General features: G+C 45.1%; 2 protein-coding genes across 4 annotated transcripts in view; both read right to left on the reverse strand.

Annotated features, from left to right (window-relative positions):
* The window catches only part of anks1ab (ankyrin repeat and sterile alpha motif domain containing 1Ab), a 31,459-nt gene extending 12,871 nt beyond the window's left edge, over positions 1-18,588 (reverse strand). For all 3 annotated transcript variants that reach the window (XM_088389928.1, XM_088389927.1, XM_088389926.1), the window contains exons 1-5: positions 18,425-18,588; positions 11,929-12,035; positions 10,336-10,672; positions 7,260-7,326; positions 2,528-2,643 (exon numbers count right to left, since the gene is read on the reverse strand). In XM_088389928.1, coding sequence (XP_088246054.1) covers positions 2,528-2,643; positions 7,260-7,326; positions 10,336-10,602 — 450 coding nt within the window. In that variant the 5' untranslated portion in view covers positions 10,603-10,672; positions 11,929-12,035; positions 18,425-18,588. The remainder of the gene's footprint in view (positions 1-2,527; positions 2,644-7,259; positions 7,327-10,335; positions 10,673-11,928; positions 12,036-18,424) is intronic.
* A 2,717-nt stretch (positions 18,589-21,305) lies between these two features.
* snrpc (small nuclear ribonucleoprotein polypeptide C) lies at positions 21,306-22,868 on the reverse strand. Its single transcript, XM_088390522.1, has 6 exons — positions 22,742-22,868; positions 22,270-22,312; positions 22,080-22,188; positions 21,921-21,980; positions 21,661-21,765; positions 21,306-21,582 (listed from the first exon to the last, which is right to left on the reverse strand). The coding sequence occupies exons 1-6, from the start codon at positions 22,747-22,749 to the stop codon at positions 21,464-21,466; spliced, it is 444 nt and encodes a 147-aa protein (XP_088246648.1). The 5' UTR covers positions 22,750-22,868; the 3' UTR covers positions 21,306-21,463.
* Between the last annotated feature and the right edge of the window lie 232 nt (positions 22,869-23,100).

The following is a 23,100-nucleotide window of genomic DNA, read 5'->3' on the forward strand; positions in this document are numbered from 1 at the left end:
CATGTTAAAAGGGCACGCGATGAAACATCCGCCCCGTCTACCAAACCGGTCTGACCTTTGCCGTTGTTTACAAGCATCGCATCGGCGTTCTTTTAGCGCAGCTCGCTAAGCCCATCATTTATCTCACCGATGTGTCAGGTCCAGCAGACACATGAGGCATCATACACAAATGAACATCAGAATGCTTAATGAGCCATAGTCTGCATCACATTATGTTTGGGAAATCTTCCCTCCTGCACGGAATCATCCAATCTAACACTGAGACGCAGTTTTTCAATTTCACATTTGTCGTATATAAATCGGATTGAATGAAAATCTGCTAATGACATACATACATGGGAGGGATATATTGGCTGTGAACTTAATATTGACTAATGTTGGTCAGATACGTGGTGGGGCAAGTGGGACAGCGCCCCAGCAGATCCAGCAGTAGTGACTCGTTTGCGAAATGAATATACAGTACACAAATCACTCAAAATGCTTTGAATCTCCTAAACACAAAGGTAGCACTCAATAAGTTCCCTTTATCCAAGTGTTTGTGGAAACAATGAGTTTTAAAATTGGTCTTGAATGCCCAAAATGGTTTTGCCCCTGAAGCTCCTGCAATGGGTTTTGTAAATCAAAGCAATGCCACTGAAAAATGTACAAAAATCTATCATATAGCATGAATACTAAAGGGGTCATGGAGCAGCTTCCCTCCACGCCTCTTCGCCGAGCTCCGGCGTGACAAGGTGACGTAACGCAACAGCAGCTCAAACGCTCGCTCTGAGCCCCCCAGGGAGCCGTTATTTACGCCGCGGCGGCCATGGTTTGACCCGGGGAGCGAACCACGTCAAAGGCGCGTTTCTCTGTTATTTAGCAAAAAAAATCAAACATGATAATGCTTTCAGTCATGCTGCGCGCAGTGAGGTGCAGTTAAATCAACTGATTAATATGTAATTAGGGTGGGCGGAGGCCATGACGATGAGCTTACTTTCCGGATGCGCCAATTTGCTTGGGGATCATGAGCAAAAAAAATGTCTGAACAACCTCTTCTGCCTTAGTGTCACATAACAGTCATGTTAATTTACATCATATATGCCTCGCCACCGTTTCTCCAACTATGACAGCCTGACTGGGTGAAGATCCAGAGTCACTTTCAAGTGATGGCTCAACTACACTGAAACATGATCATGCGGAGACACCCAACATCAATCATGGGTGCATCGTTAAAAAGCCCAAAGGTAAGCAAAACTGCACTCCGTTTTTCTGTCGCGTGACAAAAGATTGCATTTATGTTTGGTTTTATATATGAAGTGTTGCCTTTGCAAGTTAAAATGCTTTTGCTGTATTTACGGACACTTGCACTTTTTACCCCACGCTCTGGGGAAGCCAGCAGCCCACTGTCACGCATACGCTTGCTGGAGAGATGACAAGGGACAGTTGTAAAACGTATGCTCCGCCCCCGCTTGTCACAGTAACAAAAGCCGTACTCGCCATTGGCTCCGCAGCAAACGAGGAGTAGCGAGCCAGGCCCCTAAAAACATGTCAAGTGTACATTGATTCTTGATCCTTGCGCTATTTTGACAAAAAGATGAGACATCAAGTCCCCAGAATAGTGTTTTAAAGAAATTCACAAACGTATGCCTCTTTTCAATGTGTGAAACAATCACTCCCGCCGGTCGTAACGGGAGCATGCAGAGTTTATCTGGAAGAAGCTGCAGTGCATTAAAAGTGAGCTCCATTTAGCTGCAAAGACATGGAATGAGATCATCTCATTTTTAATGACGGGGAAAAAGTTAATGGCTTTTGATGGCTGTTTGTCATGGCAATGAGGGTGGCCTATGCTCCCGCTTGGGAATTGAGGATAGGGAGGTGTTGGGGGGAGGGGGGTCATGGTCAATCAATCTGCATGCTCTTCACCTCTGTGCAATGCAAAGAAGAGGAAGAAATACATGTGCATTAACACTACTTTGCATTATTTTATCAAATAATTATTTTGTAATATAAGAAAACAGAACGTTAACAATTTCGCGTATATTGTTACTTTTTATTTACTGTAAGTGGTAAAGCCAAAAATATTTGTAAAAAAGGGAAATTTTGAATACATACTAAAACAGTTTTTATTCATTTCATAAAAAGGCTGCTTTAATTGTGAGTCAAAAAATAAATAAGCAAACTTAATACATTTTATTCATTTATTTGTTACATAATTTTGTTGTTTTTTGTTCTGCTTTGTTTAACTTTATACAAAATTTTCTTTCATTTATCATTAAATAGTTCATTGATTTGTTGTGAATAAAATATTTTACATATAAAAATGCTCCATTCACCCCTATAAATAAATTAGTTAATTGAATGAATGTAAATAATAAAGTAAGAATGTTGAAATATTTTTTGCAATTGCACTATTAAATAACTGCTCGATTCGTTAAAAAAGAAAGACTTGTGCACGAAAGTTAGCCCGCCCCCGATGTGGTGGATGGGCGGAGGCAGGGGTGACAGGAGCAGGAAGCAGAGGCCTGAGGGTTTGGTCCAGGTGACTCACCATGAAGCGCAGGTCGTCAAAGCCGTTGAGCAGGAACTTGCCCTCGTACTGCGGCAGCCCGGCTCGTTCCAGCCACTCGCCCACCGGCTGGTCCAGGGCTTTGCCGCACGCCCCATCTGCCGAGAGAGGGAAGCGCTTGAGCAGCGAGAAGCCGTTGAGCCGGTAGCAGCGGCACTCGGAGGACGACACGTGGCACTGCCACATCATCCTCGGCCAGCGCGGGCAGAGCCGAGTGCAGCAGCACCAGGCCGAGCTCAGGGGAGGCAGGGTCCGAGGTTGGAAAAATAACAGGAGGGTTCGGGGATAGGTCGACGGGGCTCCCACCCCGCAGCGGGCTACCGCACCGGAGGAAGGGGAAGGACAGGCTAACGGCTTACGGTCAGACGAGAGTGAAGGGAGAGCGGGGAACCCGGCTGACAGATTTGGGCTAAACTGGGCCCACCGAGCATCGGAGAGGCAAGCCGCTCCAAAGACATCACAAAAAACATTGGTATTCACACAGCAACACACTCTATCCCTAAAGTCGGGGTCGGGGGGTGGTCACCACATACTTGTAAAGCTCTGGCTGAGTCCCATGGCTTCATTGGTCAAGCGCTTTGAGAGCTAGGGCACGGCTCGTACGAGCAAGGTAGCAGCATTCTTAAAGTACACTTGAGGTACCGGCGCGGTCATTTTTCGGCGGGGGGGTGTGAGCGAGCCACAAAGGTTAAGTAGGTAGTTGGGCGTATTTGTAAAATCCTGCAGGAGCGGGCGCTTCCTCAACTCCTGAATTTCATAATCCCGAGCGGGAGGTTGGGAGTCCTGGGAGGCATTCAGACGACGACGCTCGTTCCCCGGGGCGTCCGCGACGTTGACGAGGAGGAGGAGAAGAGGAGCACCGCCGCAGCCCACCTGGCTCCTTGGCCGCTTTGCTGCATGCCCGTACGGCCCTGCTGGAATGGCGTTTAAGGGGGGCGCACGGAGCGCCTCACTGCTCACAGGGCATGCCGTCCCGCCTGGCCGCTTTCCCGATCTGCCTCAATCTCGCGCCGCCGCTGCCGCTGCCGTCCTCCCCCACGACTGGAAGCAAAGATCATGCCCCCCTCACTCCCTTCTCTCCTCTCCTCTGCTCTCCTCCCTCTGTGTCTATACCTTGGCTCTCATCCTTGCTCTTTTGAACACCCTCCCAGTCCTCGTCTCTTGCGCTTTCTGCGCAGCCGATCTCCAAGCCCCCCTTTTTTTCCCGATCGCACTGCAGGGCTGCCGTATGGGGTGCTGCTCCACGTAATCACCCCTCCTCGCCTTACCCTTTCCTCACTCGCTCGCTTTCTGTCTCACATGAACACACACACACACACTCCTTTTTCTCTCTCTCTCGCTCTCTAACTGATTAGAAATGCACATGCAAGAGGCGCTCTAATCTTGCTGGTGCAGAAAGGACACCACAGGTAGAGTGGAGAAAAAAAGAGAAACGCTGCATTGACTGTCATGTTCTAAGGTGATGGAACGGGGTTAACTGGAACAAAGACAAAAATGTGCACGGGGGTTGATGGAGGGACTGCAGAAAGTGGCTTGAACAGAGCAAGGAAAACGGGATGAAACGAGGAATATAATTACTTCATTTCAAATCCTGCTATGGTGGAAATTTATGGCTTCTTAATTTGACACACCACAGCGTAAAGTGTCATTTTACAAGGTTGCCAAGTTGGAATGATTGGGGGAAAAAAAACACCAAGTATACTAAATGAGGTGACAGAATTGTGATAAATCTTTATGGGCGTGTTCCTTGAAAGCACTGAAACCACACCCCGCTCACCTTGACATTATCAATCAAATACGGCTGGGCGGAATGTAAGAACCTAAACCTATAAGTTACAATATTTTATTATATTTTTTAAAGTTAATAATTGTTTGGAAAAAAAGAAATATTTTGATAAAGCACTCGCATATTTTGCCTTGATTTAGATGTCTCTAATCTTGGTTTGATATTTTCTGCACAGTGAGAGTGGGTTGCATGACAGACAGGAGTCAAACTCCTGTCGTGTCGGACCACATTCTCACGTTATCCGCTCAAGAACACGCTCGCAGGTTGGATCTTATGTAAAAAGAAAAAAAAAAAAGAAAAACAGGCAGAGTCTGGGGAGACTTTGATCTTAATCGCATTAAGTATTACTACAATAGCTCCAAACCTAAAAATAAACACGGTATGGTATACTGCGCATGCTATATTGAATAAGAAGCATGTCGATTGTTTCGTGGCTTACGCTGGTTAGCAGATCCAAACACGATTTGTTTCTATGGTTCAGACAGAAAATGGAAAAACGCAACAGGAGTCAGCAAAAAAACAAGCTAACGCTTAAATAATTCATCAACGAGGGACATGCACCAAAAAATGTGTTTGGAAGTACAACCTGACGGAAAGCAAATCATAGGCAAGATCAATTTTCTGAACATAAAGCAAGTCAGTAAATGCAGGACGAATTTTATTTACCAATTAGCAATTCCAGATGAAAAAAAAAAAAGCAACTGTGCTTTTAGAGCTGTTTAAACATGTACAAATTTTCACTTCATTGAAGACTAATTTATCTTTGCCAAAATGTACATTAGGTACTTTTAAGAATGTAAATTTTCTTAAGTCTTTACAAAGTGTGTGCGCCTATATGTGTGTGCGTTTGTGCGTCAGTCCGGTGATTGACAGGTAATCAATCCAAGGTGTCCGCTGGGATGTGTTCCAGCCGTACGTATAGTAGCAAATAAATAGATGGATGGAATTTTTTAATGATTTTGCTATTAAATCCAGTTCGAGCTTCTTGCCGCATAAGTATCAAGGCAGCGGATATCCCAGCATGCGTTGCTGCTCTCTGCAGCGGCCATGGTGGTTGGCGTTATCTGAAGCGGGATTATAAAGACTTTCAAGCCGCCCACAATCAGCCTCCTGGACGGCGAGTGAGGAAGGCCAAATTGGCTGTTGAGTTCACGTCCAATTTGATTGGCAGGCCGTGCTGCTTCTGCTCCAGGTTTTAGTGATGAGGTAAAAAAGGGCAAGGCCGGGGTGGGTGGGTTGTGACCCACTAATGCTCATCAGTGGCTAAGGAAGATGAGGCCGTGCATGGGCGAGTTAAGATGCTAATAGCGAGTAAGAAGGATCTAATTGTAATTCAGCGTGAGACCCCCATAGCTTGACTAAAGGGCTTTTTTAACGCCAGCGCATCCAGACAAAGCCTGTTAAAAATATCAACCACCCCTTCCCGTAATTTCCATTGCTTTGGGATAACAAGGGTAACATCATTATGCTCTTGCAGGGTGGAAAGTGGGCCACAATCATGATGGATTGCATACTTTCTTTTTTAGCAGCATCACTTTCAAACGAACCTTTTTCCCTGTGAGCTACGGTCCCCTCTAAAAGTATTGGAATGAGGTTAATTTTCTTGGTTTTGTTGGAACTGAAGGAATTTATATATGGACGATAATTGTGAAAGCTACGCAGGCGTATGCTAACTTGGTCGCTTGCCAGTTAGGAGGAGACAACGGGGCTCAAACCCGCATTTGTTTTTATCAGAAGTAGCGGCGGCTCCTTGTCAACACGTGAGGAAATGAGCGGCAAAGCTGAATTAATTCAGGGAAACTGAGGACAGGATTTTATTTATTTCATTTTTGTTTTTACATCAGTGTGTGTGCCTGTGTGTGTTTGTCCACAAACTGTGCAATGTTAATACTTGCAGTCGCTCTGTTTTAACCTGATTTACATGCAAGAGCATTGCCCGAGTTGTCCTCGGAACACCCCAGTGATTTTGTTTTTTCTCCAAGTGACGCATCTGACGGTCTATTGATATCCATACATTGTGTCGTCACTCACAGGACGGCGCTTCATCTTCCTGAAACGTCGGCTCTTTAGCGCGTGACACACATTTGAATAATGGCAGGGAAAACGCAACGGCGCTAACCTCCGGAGCAGCAAACGTGACTCAGCCGAATGTGGGACACGGGCTTATAAATAGTGCACGTACACCTATGTTATATGTCATGTGTGTGTCTGTTGAGGCGGAAAAGGTGAACAAACACATTGCATATTCTCGCTTATGTAATCCAGAATAACCCGAGGCGCTCGGGTAGTTCTTCGAACCAAGAATGCTCAGGAAATGGGCAATTTTCAGAAAAGGGTGATGATAACCACAGAGCAGGACGTTTCAAGGGAAGAGGGAAGAGACATTATACGATTGATTGTATTGAAAGTCGCTTGTGTGTCTTTCAGTCATACACGACGCACCAGCAGGAGTCAATATGGTCCGTCTATCAAATCTGGGTTTAATATCATATTCCGAAAATACATTTTCCTTCATTTCTCTGCAAGCATATTAATGGGGAGCATCTATAAAGATGAGCACTTGGTGCAGCTCCAAATGAGGATAGCGTTTTCTTGGCAGTCTGTGTTCTATCCGAGCTTAGTCTCAGGTATATCAGATCTTTTTTTTAACAGCAATAATAATTCGGGCTGATGTTATCAGTGACAAGGTCGAGGCGTGCTGTGCCCGGCGCATAAACCTGACTAGGCTATCATAAATGCGGCGCTGAGCAATAAGAAGCTCTGTAAACGCTTCCTGACTAAGTCTCACTTAATCCCCAAGCCCCCACTTGTCATTTCCTATTAGCACACCAATAAATTATGTTCGTTTCTCTTGGGGTGGTAGGAAGGTGGAGAAATAAAAATCACTGCGTCTTTTGAATAAAATTGAGGGGGGAAAAAATATGTTACCTGAGCTCGCCTGTTTCTTATCTGACGTCCCGATGCCGGCGCCGATCAAGTCCATGATCTTCTCAATCTGTTGGGAAATAAAACGACGTGTCATATTTCATTTTAATGGAAATGTCAGCAACGTTTAAAAACTGATTTAAACACATAAGGCGCTGATGCTCAAAAGGCTGTATCCCTGGCAACCAGGGGCAGACGGCTCTTTTGCCCCACACAGCAGAAATAGGCCAGCGTTAGCCAATGGGACAAGGATATTGATGAGACGCACACTCCGATAACAGCACTAATAATGCGCTAGTAATGTCAAATATAATTCACTGCTCTGCGTTTACTTTGTAATTTATAGCTCAGTGTTTGTCACTTTTGTATAAAACTTGAAAGGACAAAAGTTGTGTCTGACATTCATGAGGAATAATCCAATTTCAACTCTAATCTGTGTCTTATTTATTTTTTGACAATTTATTTATGACTCAACACTTGATTTATCTTAGCCGTTTTTTATAGCATTCAGCATTCAGCCAGCTACGTAGCGTGTCCCACATTGATATGAACGTTTGCTACGTATGTTCCAACACCCGGGGGCAAATGTTGTACATGTCACATGTATGCTTTCTTTGCGCCCTCATAATTCCCAACAGGATTTTTCAAGTCATTTTTTATGCAAGCTTTCTACGTGTATGGTAAATGTGTTTCCATATAAATATAGAAACTTTACATAAACTTGAACTGAATTGTGTAAATATACATTGGGAATGTTTCACTGGGAGTTTCTTAACGTGCCCACAGTTGTCGTTCCAGTAGTCTCAAGAGAATCTCAAACGTGCCCACAGTTGACAAATCTTCTGATAAGCCCGGAGGAGGGCAATAAAAAAAAAAAAAAAGACCAGGTTGCAATTGAATGTTGAGTGGGCAACATTATTGATTAAAAGAATGTCATTTGGTGAGTTCTGGGCCATGTTGATGCTCCAAAAAGGCATTTCAATAATAATCAAAAATGTTCAAGTGAGACTTTGCTCGATCCTTAATGTTTGGGAATACGTATGTGTTAAATGTAAAATATTTAGCACTGTATGTGCAACTCATAATGACATAGGCAAGCACTTAAATAAATCATCACACCCTCCCACTGAAGGGACATTTTGATGACAGACTCCGATAAAGGTGCACTTGGGTTGCATGTGATGTCATACATGTATGTGTGCGTGTGTGCGTATACTGTATGTGCTTTAGAATGTAAGTGGGCTAATTCAAGGAGTGAATATGAGGTTTGCGTTGCTTGAGGCGCGGTGTGCCACGCGTCCCACGTGCCCGCCTGCCCGCCCGCCTGCCTTCCAAATGAATCAAGGCTCAGCTTGCACAGTGTTGATGCCACCAGCAGCCAACCAGTGCATGTGGCTTTTTCAAACACTAAATATTACATCACATAAGCCTGCCGCTAGTGCACGGACGGCCACGCACACGCACACAGTTGTTTTAGCCTACCCAAATCGGCACTGAGAATACAAAACGACCGCAGCGTATTATTTGTCTTATTAAAGCTGCCAAAACAACACAGTCATTTTGTGCAAAAAATAGAACAGTCCAATTAGGTCTTTTTTTAGAGCAGAGAAACGCTCCTTGTGTTTAACCTTTAAAGCCTTCCAGGATGTGTGAGGTTCAATCAATTTTTTTTTTTTTATGAGTAGTCGACTGTTGGTAACTAGTTTTGCTACAATTCTAAATTAAAATCATTCGAATAGTATATATAAGTATCTGAGTGCATATACAGTATATAATGTTCATATATATACCATATGTACAGCAAGTAATGTCTTTCATTTGTACTTGATTATCATGTATTATAAATATTATATGCACATACAGTTTACATTATATATGTATGTACACAGTGTATGTCTTTCATTGATACATAACTATTGTGTATTCTATATAACATACGTAATTATTTCATATGTACCTGTGGCTTACAAACAGCTTATTGAGTCTGTTGGTGAAATACTTAAGTGCAGTCAGTGGATGGGCCAACGGAGGGACGGACGGATGGACAGATATCTTTGGTGAGTCAGTGTGTGTGTGTGTGTGTGTGTGTGTGTGTGTGTAATGTTGTCATATGGCTTCCCAAGATAATACACACAAATATTTAGCTTTGTGCACAAATAGCCCAAACGTGTCGTGCACACCATCAGAGAGTTGGGGAGCAGCTGCAATAACAGGATGCCCTTGAGAACAGGACACCCCACCCAGCACAGCCTGAATAAACACTGGTGTCAAGGAGAGAGGGGGCTGGCTGGCTAGCTGGCTGGCTGGCTGGCTGGCTGGGGGATAAGCAAGGGTCTGTATGTGATGACACAATGACGACTTGTGCACAAACACAAACTTCAACGTGTCCGCCAAATGTCAAGTGGATGATCAAGAGTGGCTGTGACCTTGTTGACGTCAAACACTGAGTGTGAGTGTGTGTTAGTTTAATTCATATATTGCTTGAAATTTGCTTTCTAGGTTTTTATTTTTTGCATAAACACTTTACTTGAAAATGTCAAGCCAATTATACAACATCACGTACACCTTTTATGTTGGTAATATTTTTTTGTAGTTGTCGTACATGTTCATTATTGTCATCATTATTGTACAATAATTCAATCAATGTTAAGGGGAAAAAAGTTTTAGTAGTCATTATCAAATATAACAGTCATAATAATGATGATAATTATTTTTGCAGCCACTGCCTTCAAACCTCTTTTTGAATATTCTGGCTGCTAATTTTGCTCTCTAGATTTGCCATGGTAGACGCTCGCCACTGCCCTCGATGGTGAGAGAGGGTAGTGTTCATAACACACTGAGTGGATGTGTCATGACAGCAGAGGCCCAATTAGCCCTGGATGCTACACGGCGAATGCCGCCAGTCACCGAGTCGCTTGCACGCCAGAGCGGCGGCCCGCAGGTGTTACCATGGCAACCTCCACGGGACTTCCTTCCTCACTTCCCCAAAACGCAACGCCTTGCCCTCTTCCCACACTAATCCTGAGTCGCCCCTTTTATCGGCCTCTGGTCGTAGTTTCAAAGCCAGATCGTGGATTACCTCATCCCACTCCGAGGCGAAGGAAGGCATTCGCTCCTTGGAGGGCTGGCTCTGCTTGCACTTGGACACGGATCCGCTCCTAGCAGTATGACCTCCGTCGTCTTCCCCGAGCGGCGGCGCCAACAAGTCCGAGTCCGACTTGGACAAACTTCGGGTCAGCCTCAGGTTGACGGCGGACGGTGTCAACCCGGCTGAAACCTCGCCAGGCTCCTTCTTGTCAGTCGGGATGGCTTTAGAGGGATCCATACTTGGCGTGCATAGCGCCATTGTTTTATGCCAGGGTAGTTCCTTCTCCAGCTCTACAAGGAAATCCAGGATCTGTCAGCGAGTGCGGCGTCTGGAAGACAAAGATGAAGTCAAGTGGAGCAAAGTGGAGAGAAAGGGAATGGAAGTGGAAATGCGAATCAGCAAGGTCCACCCCCTGATTGTATCCTGTTGCCTTCCCCTGCCTACTCCTTTTAGTCACATTGCTCCACGTGTCCAAGAAACATTCCCAAAGAGGGAACTGAAAGATTGTTCGCAGGAACATCATTTTTAATTTAGATGGGGAAACTTTAAGATATCCAAATTCAACCTGACACAAACATAACCTAACCCTTATCCCTGACACTCGCTCTAACTCAACCCTAAAACTGAAGTCAACCATTAGCACCCAACTTTAAACCAAAAATTAGTGCTAGCCCTGCTTCCTCTTAGCTCGTTATGTTTTCCTTCCATGCATGAGCTAACATCCTTTCCCGAGAACATCCCAAGATTTCAGCCACAGACTGAGAATCCCAGAAGCATCCCAAAAGCCTGGCCCTTATCCGGAGTGACAACCGGGTAATCAGGTTACTGGTGCACATTGAAGACGGGATGCCTACTTTGCCTTCTATGAATGCCTCTGCCAAAGACGCTTGAAATGGAGGTCACACTCGAGCTCCTTTATGTTCAGAGGCCAGACATGATGTCACATCTGTTACTACGGCAATATCCTAAAAAGACACATCATACACTTGTATAGACTGCGAGCTATGCAGTACTCAATTGGGGATGCCATGCACAAATGCCATGTGCGGTTCGTAAGCCAGCTAGTATGCGTGCTTACTTCCCAAATATGAATCTTCCTTTTAGCAGCGACACAGCCACTTTAGAGTGCCTCGTTGTTGAATGAGAGTGCTCGCATGTTACAAGGAGAAAGGGGGACTCGTGAGAAGGTGCGGATTTGATTTGATTTCTTTAGTCAGACTTGACAGCCAATGAGTGGACCAGGGCTTCCGGCTGGTGTGGCTGCTTTTAGAGCACCTTGGTGTCAGCCGTGATTGCACGTCTGCCAAGCGTGTGATGTTTTTTATGAGTTTTTCATTTGAACATTTGCTGCTTTGTTGTGATAAACATTGTTTTTCCTTTAAGCTAACTAAAAGTAATGGTAAGTCATGTTGTAGCAGAACACTCAAGTGTTGATCTCGGAGCAGTGTCGCCATGACAACCTCCTCCTTCCCCCACCCCTTCTTCATCTCGGCGCTGATGCGTTTATGACGGGCCGCCATCTCCGTGCACTGTACGCCTGGGCGCGCTTGCCCTCAATCAGCCAAGCTCCTCCGCATTGCTCACCTCGCGTCTTTCATGACCGTGACAGAGACGATGACACCCTTTGCTCCCTTGGGGTGGGCGGGGGGCCAAGTGAGGGACGATTCACGCCGCTGCGACGAGTGCTGAGTCTGCAAAAAAAACAAACGCCACATCTAATGAAACCAAGTGAAGAGGAGCAAGTCTGATGATCCCTGTGGCCAGGATGAGGATGCGCACACCATATATATATATACATACAATTATATATTTTAGGTTTAACACAAAAATGTCCAACATCCAAAAGCCACATTCAGAAAAAAAAAAAAAAGTCTGCAAGGACCACTTTGAAATCTCCAAGAATGTTTTTCACGCGTGAAATGAGTCATGAACGTCATCACTGCAAATGGCCCACGGGCCGTAGTTTGGACACCACTGATTTAACAGCGTCACGTCTTCACAGCATGTTAAGAGTGACATAGTATGAAGGAGCTGGCTGATGATCCTCCAGGGAAAAAGACAACCGTGACACATGAATATTCGCCATGCAAGCCACAGAGAGGACGCCGCCTCCACCGAATACAGGAAACGCAACAAACACCGCATACAGGGGTCGCAGCTCGCATCTTTAGGATTCGGGGTCCTAGGGTGTTGTCATACTGTAAGCCTGCGCCTCCATAAAAAAAATAAATTGCATTACACCACCTACACATGATTAGAAGGTGTTTTAAGAAGTTTTCAATCTAGTCCACTTTTTTGTAACCAAATAGGCAGATACACCAGCGGCAGCAGGAGAAGGCCTTGCGTGGCTATCAAATTCCCAAACATTCCAAAACTCCAAACTTACGTTCTTTCTCAGAGTCAAATCTTGTGAGACATTTTGGTTTTCACTGACTTTTTCTTGAATGTGATGACACCACAGAAGTCTGCATTGCAAAGTCTGCTTTGCTTTAATCTTTATGGGAAGAGACTCACCTCCCCGGCAGTGTGTAAAGGATGAGTACAGTTCAAAATATGTATCTCTAATGTAATGCTTATCTATTTATTTGTGCATGTAGAGGTGTACCTAATGGAGTGTCTTCTTTGAGTATGGGAAAGTGCTTCAAATTTTTATTTCCCCCTCGGAGACTTTGAATGCTCTTATGCTGACCTCAAGGAAGCAGCTGTCCTGTTTGTCCACAAAACAACATTCCCAGAAAGACAGGAAGACGTTTCCCCCTGCTTGTCAGCGGAAAACGACCGTCTATAAATAAACAGGTAATTCGTACGACAAGCGAACGCACGGCACAACATCGACACATTAGCGTGAAGATTGAGAGCAGATTAATTTAGCACGCTGCAGAGAATCAGAGAGGATAAGCAGTGCATGTGTAAGTGTGTGGACATGTGTGCACGTGTGTGTGTGTGTGTGTGTGTGTGTGTGTGTGTGTGTGTGTGTGTGTGTGTGTGTGTGTGTGTGTGTGTGTGTGTGTGTGTGTTGAGTGTATGTGTCAGTGAAAGGACTGGGCACTGCTCCATGTTTCCCGTTGTGCCATCAGCAAAGGAGGATGATGACAATAACCCCTGACAGATTTGAACGCCTCAAGCCAAGGACTGACCCCCTCAAGTTTTAAAAGTATATATACCAAAATTGAAGATTTTTAGGATCTCATGAGCAATTTTACTTTCCTGAAAAGGATTGGCAATGAAAAACTTAAGCCTGTTTAATATTTACCATCACAACTTCAAATTGGTGGTCATCACTGACTGAGCTATGGACTTTTCCAATGAGACTTTGGATAATTCCACTCCCAATTTGCTAGTTGAGGATACTATTGCGAATCCAGCCCTTTTACAAACCGTTTATCCTGTTTCAGGAGAATAAACAAAAAAGCTTGTTCACGCAACAAACTTTGTTCTTTTAGTAATGGGTCTGCATCCACCTGGCCTTAAAGCTTTTAGCCTTTCTAACTTTAACTGAACTAAAAGAATATCTCTTAAAAATAGACTCTGGCCTTCACTTTGTATGTACGTGTTGCAAAGTAAAAAAAAAAAATACAGACAGCACTTGACTATACACTCGGTTTGTTACCATGGCTGCGGGCAGTTTTCAGTTTTGGATGAGTGTGCTGCAGTGATGTACAATGAGGTTCATGACTGGGGAGGCACTGAAGTTGTAGCCTCCCTTGCCTCCTCTGACCGCACATCCCTACCGCATACGTACCCCCCGAGTTGCATTGACCCTTTGTTAACACCGCTAGGTATCCAGGTCAAGCCACTCAGGACAGAAGAGCTGGGGTTCAATCCACGCCAATCAGATTGAGAACCAGCCGCGGTGAACCACTGCCTTTCTCCTCTGACCGGGGTTCAAGAGCACTGGAGCCCCTGAGCACTGGAGCCCTGAGTCAGCTTGACCCTTCGTTAACACCGCTAGGTATCCAGGTCAAGCCACTCAAGGCAGAAGAGCTGGGGATAAATCCTCCCCAATCAGAGTGAGAACCAGCCGCGGTGAACCGCTGCCTTTCTCCTCTGACAGGGGTTCAAGAGCACTGGAGCCAGCCCTGACTAAGCAGTGCCTCCCCAGTGCTCTCCTCCCGGTTGTACCTGCAAGAAAAAAAAAGCTTCTTTCTTCTTGAGCAATCTTCTTTGTCCCATGTCAACGCACGACCTAAGCAGATGCTGGATCCGTTCCTCCAACTTTGCTGTGCTTCCTCCATCGCGAGGCTCCAGGGAAGTCCAAGTACCTAGAGGGAACTCAACTGTATTGCAATACCTGTGGAGGGAAAGGCTGAAAAAGAAACCCTACTCTACATCGCCTAGGTCCCGGTGCATCCTCGGCCTAGTCACCTAAGCTGGACTAGGGGACGTGAGTATTAGGGGTAAGAATTTGGAACCTGCGCCAATTGGCCATTTAGGGTCCAACATTAAAACGTGTGTGGTGCAATGTGCTGTTGCATGAGCGAGGCTACACCTCATAGAAGACTGAGCCTGGATTAAGGTCCTTCCGCTCTGGACCACCACACCCTGCGTGCTTTGTCCCTAGAGTAGGAACTCAGGGGGGCCGCATACGTACCCCCTGAGTTGCATTGACCCTTCCGTTAACACCGCTAGGTATCCGGGTCAAGCCACTCAGGGCAGAAGAGCTGGGGATCAATCCTCCCTAATCAGAGTGAGAACCAGCCGCGGTGAACCGCTGCCTTTCTCCTCCGATCAGGGTCCGAGAGCACTGGAGCCCCTGAGCACTGGAGCCCTGAGTCAGCTTGACCCTTCGTTAACACCGCTAGGTATCCAGGTCAAGCCACTCAAGGCAGAAGAGCTGGGGATAAATCCTCCCCAATCAGAGTGAGAACCAGCCGCGGTGAACCGCTGCCTTTCTCCTCTGACCGGAGTTCAAGAGCACTGGAGCCCCTGAGCACTGGAGCCCTGAGTCAGCTTGACCCTTCGTTAACACCGCTAGGTATCCAGGTCAAGCCACTCAAGGCAGAAGAGCTGGGGATAAATCCTCCCCAATCAGAGTGAGAACCAGCCGCGGTGAACCGCTGCCTTTCTCCTCTGACCGGAGTTCAAGAGCACTGGAGCCAGCCCTGAGTAAGCAGTGCCTCCCCAGTGCTCTCCTCCCGGTAGTACCTGAAAAAAAAAAAAGCTTCTTTCTTCTTGAGCAATCTTCTTTGTCCCATGTCAACGCACGACCTAAGCAGATGCTGGATCCGTTCCTCCAACTTTGCTGTGCTTCCTCCATCGCGAGGCTCCAGGGAAGTCCAAGTACCTAGAGGGAACTCAACTGTATTGCAATACCTGTGGAGGGAAAGGCTGAAAAAGAAACCCTACTCTACATCGCCTAGGTCCCGGTGCATCCTCGGCCTAGTCACCTAAGCTGGACTAGGGGACGTGAGTATTAGGGGTAAGAATTTGGAACCTGCGCCAATTGGCCATTTAGGGTCCAACATTAAAACGTGTGTGGTGCAATGTGCTGTTGCATGAGCGAGGCTACACCTCATAGAAGACTGAGCCTGGATTAAGGTCCTTCCGCTCTGGACCACCACACCCTGCGTGCTTTGTCCCTAGAGTAGGAACTCAGGGGGGCCGCATACGTACCCCCTGAGTTGCATTGACCCTTCCGTTAACACCGCTAGGTATCCGGGTCAAGCCACTCAGGGCAGAAGAGCTGGGGATCAATCCTCCCTAATCAGAGTGAGAACCAGCCGCGGTGAACCGCTGCCTTTCTCCTCCGATCAGGGTCCGAGAGCACTGGAGCCCCTGAGCACTGGAGCCCTGAGTCAGCTTGACCCTTCGTTAACACCGCTAGGTATCCTGGTCAAGCCACTCAAGGCAGAAGAGCTGGGGATAAATCCTCCCCAATCAGAGTGAGAACCAGCCGCGGTGAACCGCTGCCTTTCTCCTCTGACCGGAGTTCAAGAGCACTGGAGCCCCTGAGCACTGGAGCCCTGAGTCAGCTTGACCCTTCGTTAACACCGCTAGGTATCCAGGTCAAGCCACTCAAGGCAGAAGAGCTGGGGATAAATCCTCCCCAATCAGAGTGAGAACCAGCCGCGGTGAACCGCTGCCTTTCTCCTCTGACCGGAGTTCAAGAGCACTGGAGCCAGCCCTGACTAAGCAGTGCCTCCCCAGTGCTCTCCTCCCGGTTGTACCTGAAAAAAAAAAAAGCTTCTTTCTTCTTGAGCAATCTTCTTTGTCCCATGTCAACGCACGACCTAAGCAGATGCTGGATCCGTTCCTCCAACTTTGCTGTGCTTCCTCCATCGCGAGGCTCCAGGGAAGTCCAAGTACCTAGAGGGAACTCAACTGTATTGCAATACCTGTGGAGGGAAAGGCTGAAAAAGAAACCCTACTCTACAGCGCCTAGGTCCCGGTGCATCCTCGGCCTAGTCACCTAAGCTGGACTAGGGGACGTGAGTATTAGGGGTAAGAATTTGGAACCAGCGCCAATTGGCCATTTAGGGTCCAACATTAAAACGTGTGTGGTGCAATGTGCTGTTGCATGAGCGAGGCTACACCTCATAGAAGACTGAGCCTGGATTAAGGTCCTTCCGCTCCGGACCACCACACCCTGCGTGCTTTGTCCCTAGAGTAGGAACCCAGGGGGGCCGCATACGTACCCCCTGAGTTGCATTGACCCTTCGTTAACACCGCTAGGTATCCGGGTCAAGCCTCTCAGGGCAGAAGAGCTGGGGATCAATCCTCCCTAATCAGAGTGAGAACCAGCCGCGGTGAACCGCTGCCTTTCTCCTCCGATCAGGGTCCAAGAGCACTGAAGCCCCTGAGCACTGGAGCCCTGAGTCAGCTTGACCCTTCGTTAACACCGCTAGGTATCCAGGTCAAGCCACTCAAGGCAGAAGAGTGAGAACCAGCCGCGGTGAACCGCTGCCTTTCTCCTCTGGCCGGGGTTCAAGAGCACTTGGATCCGTTCCTCCAATTTTGCTGTGCTTCCTCCATTGTGAGGCTCCAGGGAAGTCAAGCAAAGTACCTAGAGGGAACTCACCTGTATTGCAATACCTGTGGAGGGAATGGCTGAAAAACAAACCCTACTCTACATCGCCTAGGTGAATATTAGGGGTAAGAATTTCGAGAGCGTTCCAATTCCCCATTTAGAGTGCAATATGTGGTGTATAACGTATGTGGTGCTAGGTGTGCTGAAGCATGAGCAAGGCTAACCCTGAGCCTCGATTAAGGTCCTTCTGCTCTGGACCACCACACCCTGCATGCTTTAGCATGAGCGAGGCTTGACCCTTCGTTAACACCGCTAGGTATCCAGGTCAAGCCACTCAGGGCAAAAGAGCTGAGGATCAATCTACACCGATCAGAGTTAGAACCAGCCACAGTGTACCGCTGCCTTTCTCCTCCGATCAGGGTCCAAGAGCACTGGAGCCCCTGAGCACTTACACCCAGAGTCACCTTGACCCTTCGTTAACACCGCTAGGTATCCAGGTCAAGCCACTCAAGGTAGAAGAGCTCAGGATCAATCCACCCTGTTCAGAGTGAGAACCAGCCTACAAAAGTATGCTCCTATCTTCTTGAGCAAGCTCCTTTGACCCATTAGAACACACGACCTAAGGAGATGCTGGATTTAATTTAATCGCTGGATTTATTTAATTTAACTTCCCTGTGCTTCATACACCGCAAGGCCCCAGGGAAGGCCAACATGTTGTTGTTGTTGTTGCCAGAGGGTCATTATTTCAGAAAGTAAAATTTAAAAATTAGGATTAGGGTTAACCAAAATTAAATTCAAATCGGTCATCCCTTATTTAGAACATTATTGTAATAATTGCATATTCACAATATAAGAATACAAATGACGTGCGGTGAGGTTCATGACTGGGGAGGCACTGACGTCACACACACACACACCGGGTAAAATTTATCCGGCAACTAAGATTGTCACAAAAATGTTGGTGAACGCTACTCTAGTGTGGCTTATTCATTACTTAATTTGAACTATTTTAATTAAAATCTCATATCAGCAGTCTTAAAACACTCAAACACGTGGAATCCAAAACTTGTTTTCGATCGCGCGCACCGCTCCGTCCCGCTGTCAGAATCAAACCTTTTAACTCCGGAGTTGCTCTTCCTTTCCTCAAGACCTCGTGCTTCGACCGAAAATCCATAGTTGGAAATCGTTTGGATATGTAAGCCTCCATTGTAAAACGAAATGTAAAAACGGGTGGGGGAAACTCGAATGTAAAAAAAGGACGACAGCTCCTCAGTTGATTACCGTATGTTTGAACAGGTGGTCACTTATTCTACAGGTAGGCACATGAAGCATCCCGGGATCACTAGCACCCCCTGCCATAAGGATGGGGAACCATCTTTCGTAGCCTCCGTAAAGTCCCTTTTCTTTTCTTTTCGTTTCTTTTTAAATAGCTTGTGACTTTTTTATGTGTGCAACACGTTTATGTTACAACTTTTTCATAGAAAAATGATCACTTCTTTTTCATCACCCACCCCAAAAGTAAGAGTAAGTTTGCAAATTTCCCTCAGTAAATTATAGCTTTTTAAAATTACTCTTTTAATTTAGCTTTGACTTGAACAAAAACTAACTTGGGTCTTTTTCTGAAAACCCAAAAAGAAAAAAAAAACTTTTGTCGTTGTATTCCTGTAAAATTGTGACAACTCTCTTGAAATTACAATCTTGGGAGAAAAAAAAAAAGCACCAAAAGAAAACACTGCTGTCATGTTGCCATTGTTGGTGGCGCGTTGTGGCTTTTTGCTAAATGCTCTCCCACATGAACGGGAATCAAATCAAATAAAACACACGCTCAAGTCGTAGGACAAAGAAAGAGTGCTGACTTTGAAGAAAAGACAGCAGCGCTAAGCAGATTGGCGCACGGCACGATAACGACCGGCGCGCTTCCATTAATTGCTAAATGAATTTTTCACTTGTTGACTGACAGGAAGGAAGAAAAGAAAACGTCTGCACAGGAGATAAGCTCAAACGTGAACAATAATTGAGGCTTCTAAGGTCGAGAGAAAAAACATATTTCTTACTTTGGCTTCTTTTTGCCGCAATCATCACTTAAACTGCTCGTGGTGCACCTTGGTTTATCTTGTATTTCATTTATTTTCTCGGGAAGAATGCAATAAGAAAAAGGTCTTACTTTTTTCAAGGAAAAAAGAACAGTAATCTTCCAAAAATACACTTGGAAATTTATAGATGTCAAAATTCCTTCACGTGAAATATGTCTTTGGAGATTTTTCAGACCCTTCAACCTAAAGCAGATTTTTTTTTCTACAAAAACAACATTCCCCACGTTATGTCTCTTTTTTTTTTTTTGTGATGATGTTTTTATACAGTATATACTGTATAGTGTGAACATGCGGCCTGCGGGAGCAGGAACACTCTCCATAAGTAGTGACACAAATTGGCAAGTGCTTTTCCTTGGCACACGGGAACAGATGCAGCATATGTCCGATGTGAGGATAAAACATGCAAGTGCTTTCATCAGAGGTGAGGCCACATGAAAAATAGAGAAGCTTTTTCCACTTTTAACTCCTCGTCCAAAAATAAAAATACCCCCAAAAAAAGGGCGTGGTTTCGACAATGTCATACCTATGAATGAAATACAGTGACATCCACCACACGGAATTTTTCTGCCTACACTTTAATCAAATACAGCCAAATTGCATCACACCACTTGTGCCATTATTTGAAAGTGCATTTCGCTTCTAAAAACATAATAATAATTATGTAGGATTGCGACATCAATCTTGTAAAGTGTTCTAATGTTCAGTCTTGAATAAAAATCAAGGGACTTTAAAGTCAACCTTGAGGGATGCCACAACTAATTTCTTGTAAAGTTTGCTTCTTTTTTTTCTATAGGAGAGACAAATGCATTTTTGTAGTATCACAACATTATTCTTGCAAAACTGCACACCCTTTCTTGAAAAAAAAAACATTTTTCTTATCTCATAGGTCAGAAGTGAAAAAGTGTTAATTATAAATTTGTCATCTTACACAAAGACCTAAATGTGACTGTGAGCTTTGGTTCCTCCATCTTCTGCCTCACTAAGTGCAGTGCGCGTCCTACCAACCGCAAAGCACTCTTGTGGCCCCCTGGTGGGCCACCCACCAGCCCGGGACACTGTGTGGACACCGACTGTGAGTCTCCTTCCTCACGTGTTAAATATTCATTTGCCAGCATCTGCAACCAAACGCAGACTGCAGACTTTTCCTAAAGTCACAAGGACCAGCCAAAAATGATGATAGTTAAAATATACACAACATGTTGTGGTTTTACAGAAGAAGCTTTCTCATAATGTACAGTATTTATCATCAGTTCACCCGCAATCTCATTTTAAAAGAAAGCCATCAAAGTCAGGCCCTTTTGTGATTTTCTAGATTTCTGGATTCTAGGGTTATCAGCACACTTCTCCCTTCTGCAGTCTGTCACCCTTTCATTGGAAGAAAAGCGCCACATTGAATATTCATAAAGATTTTTTTTTCCTTACGTCTCGTGACAGACGCTGCATAAAATGTGCATGAATGTGTGAGAACGTGTGGGTGGTGCTCAGTGACCGTCACGTGACAAAGTCCTTGCGCTTCAAAACGACAGTGACAGATGTACTGCAGGGAGTACTCGACCCCTCCCTACATAAGGCCACTCTCAATTATCACTCGCTTTTTCATCAAATTGTTTTATGTTTGTGGCCTCAAAGTGGTTTGCATACAATTCTTTATTGAATTGATGACTTTACCATTGCGTTTAGGTAATTAATCGCCGACAAGTGAGTCAGGCCATTATGATTCTCTGGCTCCCCCTATCGATACATATTATTACACGATACAGAAGGAATGGTTCAACTCATTTTATGGGTTTTAAATGCTTGCTTTAATTCGCAAAGCAGAGAAATGTAAAAAAAAAAAAAAAAAATCTAAAATTGTCCCAAGTAAAAATCAATATTCAAACAGGTGTGATTGTAAACACAAGTACAACAAAGATGTCTTCTATTGAAGTTGAGTGTCTGGTATTATTAGGTAGAAATAAATACAAGACAGACAACATATGGTTGAAACTGAATGAAAATGTCATCGATCTCCAGTGCCTCCAATGCTTCACAATAGCTGCAAACATCAATGACACTAGTCTTATCTGTCCGGTCTCATCATGCCCGGCCTGACGGGCATCATCATGGGTCGAGGGTGACGCATCATGTGAGGTGGTCCCGGCATCATCTGCATGGGCGCTCCCATCGGTGGCCGCATTCCTGATCGTGAACATGTCGGGAGGTGTGAGTATGTTCAAATATCTTTCCAAACTTTAACAAAAGGTATAAATGTCGTACCGGGTCCGCCAGGCATCATTCCATGAGGCGGGGGTCCCATCATGGGCATCATGGGAGGACCGGCCATGGGCGGCGTGGGCAGCATGCCTGGACGTGGAGGAGCACCTGTATCAAACCCAGATATTTTAATCAGACTTGAATCTTATCTTGTCCATGACGGGACACTGTCCTCACATTCTACACTGTAGTATCCGAGTGTCTAGAAACAAAAAAAGGGCCCTCGCAGTAAGTGGCACATGGTTCATTTCTTGCTGACTTACCAGGAGGGGGGGCACCTGCAAATGGCGTGGGGGGAATTTTTCCTTGTTGAAAAGCAGCCGCTGTTGAAAAGTGGATGGAAAAAAATATATATATCCAGGAGATTAGTATTTATTTGTTACGAATGACCTTCTGCCACAACCGAACGCCAGTCTGCTTACTGGTTTTATCAATGAGGCTCTGGGCCTGCTCTTCCATCCATTTCTGGTAGTAGTCCTTCACATTTTCTTTGTGTTTTCTCCCACTGCAGTGTGTCTTCCTTACAGATGGCTGAAGAACCAAAGCAGAGAAGATGAATTTAACCAATGCAAATGTCTTCATTTAGTTGTGAAATCATGATACTGTGCTTACCGAATCGTGCGTAAGGTAGGTGTCGCAGTAGTCACAGTAAAACCTGTGGATGAGATTAAAAAGACAATTTATTAAATTGTATTTGTATTCACCAGAAAATTGGTGTATATTTGCAAAGCAATTGATCAGCGTATGGTCCTGGCTAAATATAGAGCTAATGATACTACAACTACTCCCTATCAGCTTTAAAACGTGCTCACAATGTGATGCGAACAATTACGGTCAAATTAATAATGGTTAAATGATAACTATAATTAACAAAATAGTCTTTAAAAATCCCTTCGCAACGAGTTTCGTTCCAGAAAATAGACGGAGCCGGAACAATGCTCGCTCTGCTTTAGTATAAAAACGGTCAACTCATTCTGTTGTATTCGAACATTTACCTCCAATACTAACATATATTAACGTTTGTTTCATTGTTTGAACGCTTGGGAGCAATTATTCAAGCGCCACAAAGAATATAACGACTTACTTCGGCATGTTTGAATGGAGACGGCGTCCGTATCCGCCACTGTGGTGTTCTCGATTAAGGTTCCGACCAGAAATGCGTTCTATCCACAATGTGTTCCGGCAAGAAAGCGGTAGTATGCAATACGTAGATGTAACCCAAAGGTTCCAAACACCTGCGAAAAATAGTGCATTTTATTTTTTTTACATACATACATGATAGTGCCTTATTCCCAAGGCAGTTAGCGCTGTACCAAGATCCAAAATTATGAAAATTAGGCGCAGTTGCTGGAGAAAGACACACACACTAAATAAGACATATGGGGATTAAACATAGTTGTAATTCTCCAATATTGACATAGACCGCATGTATTTGTTTTCCGC

This window comes from Syngnathus floridae, chromosome 11 (genome assembly GCF_059516105.1).
Source record: "Syngnathus floridae isolate MCC-2025c chromosome 11, RoL_Sflo_1.0, whole genome shotgun sequence".
Lineage (NCBI taxonomy): Eukaryota > Metazoa > Chordata > Actinopteri > Syngnathiformes > Syngnathidae > Syngnathus > Syngnathus floridae.

What these genes read in the sequence shown, in the direction of transcription:
- snrpc (XM_088390522.1), bottom strand. An exon ending in CCTACCTTACGCACGATTCG is followed by an intron (nt 22,189 to 22,269) that starts GTAAGCACAGTA and finishes TTGGTTCTTCAG; the next exon opens with CCATCTGTAAGGAAGACACA. An exon ending in GAGCCTCATTGATAAAACCA is followed by an intron (nt 21,981 to 22,079) that starts GTAAGCAGACTG and finishes ACTTTTCAACAG; the next exon opens with CGGCTGCTTTTCAACAAGGA.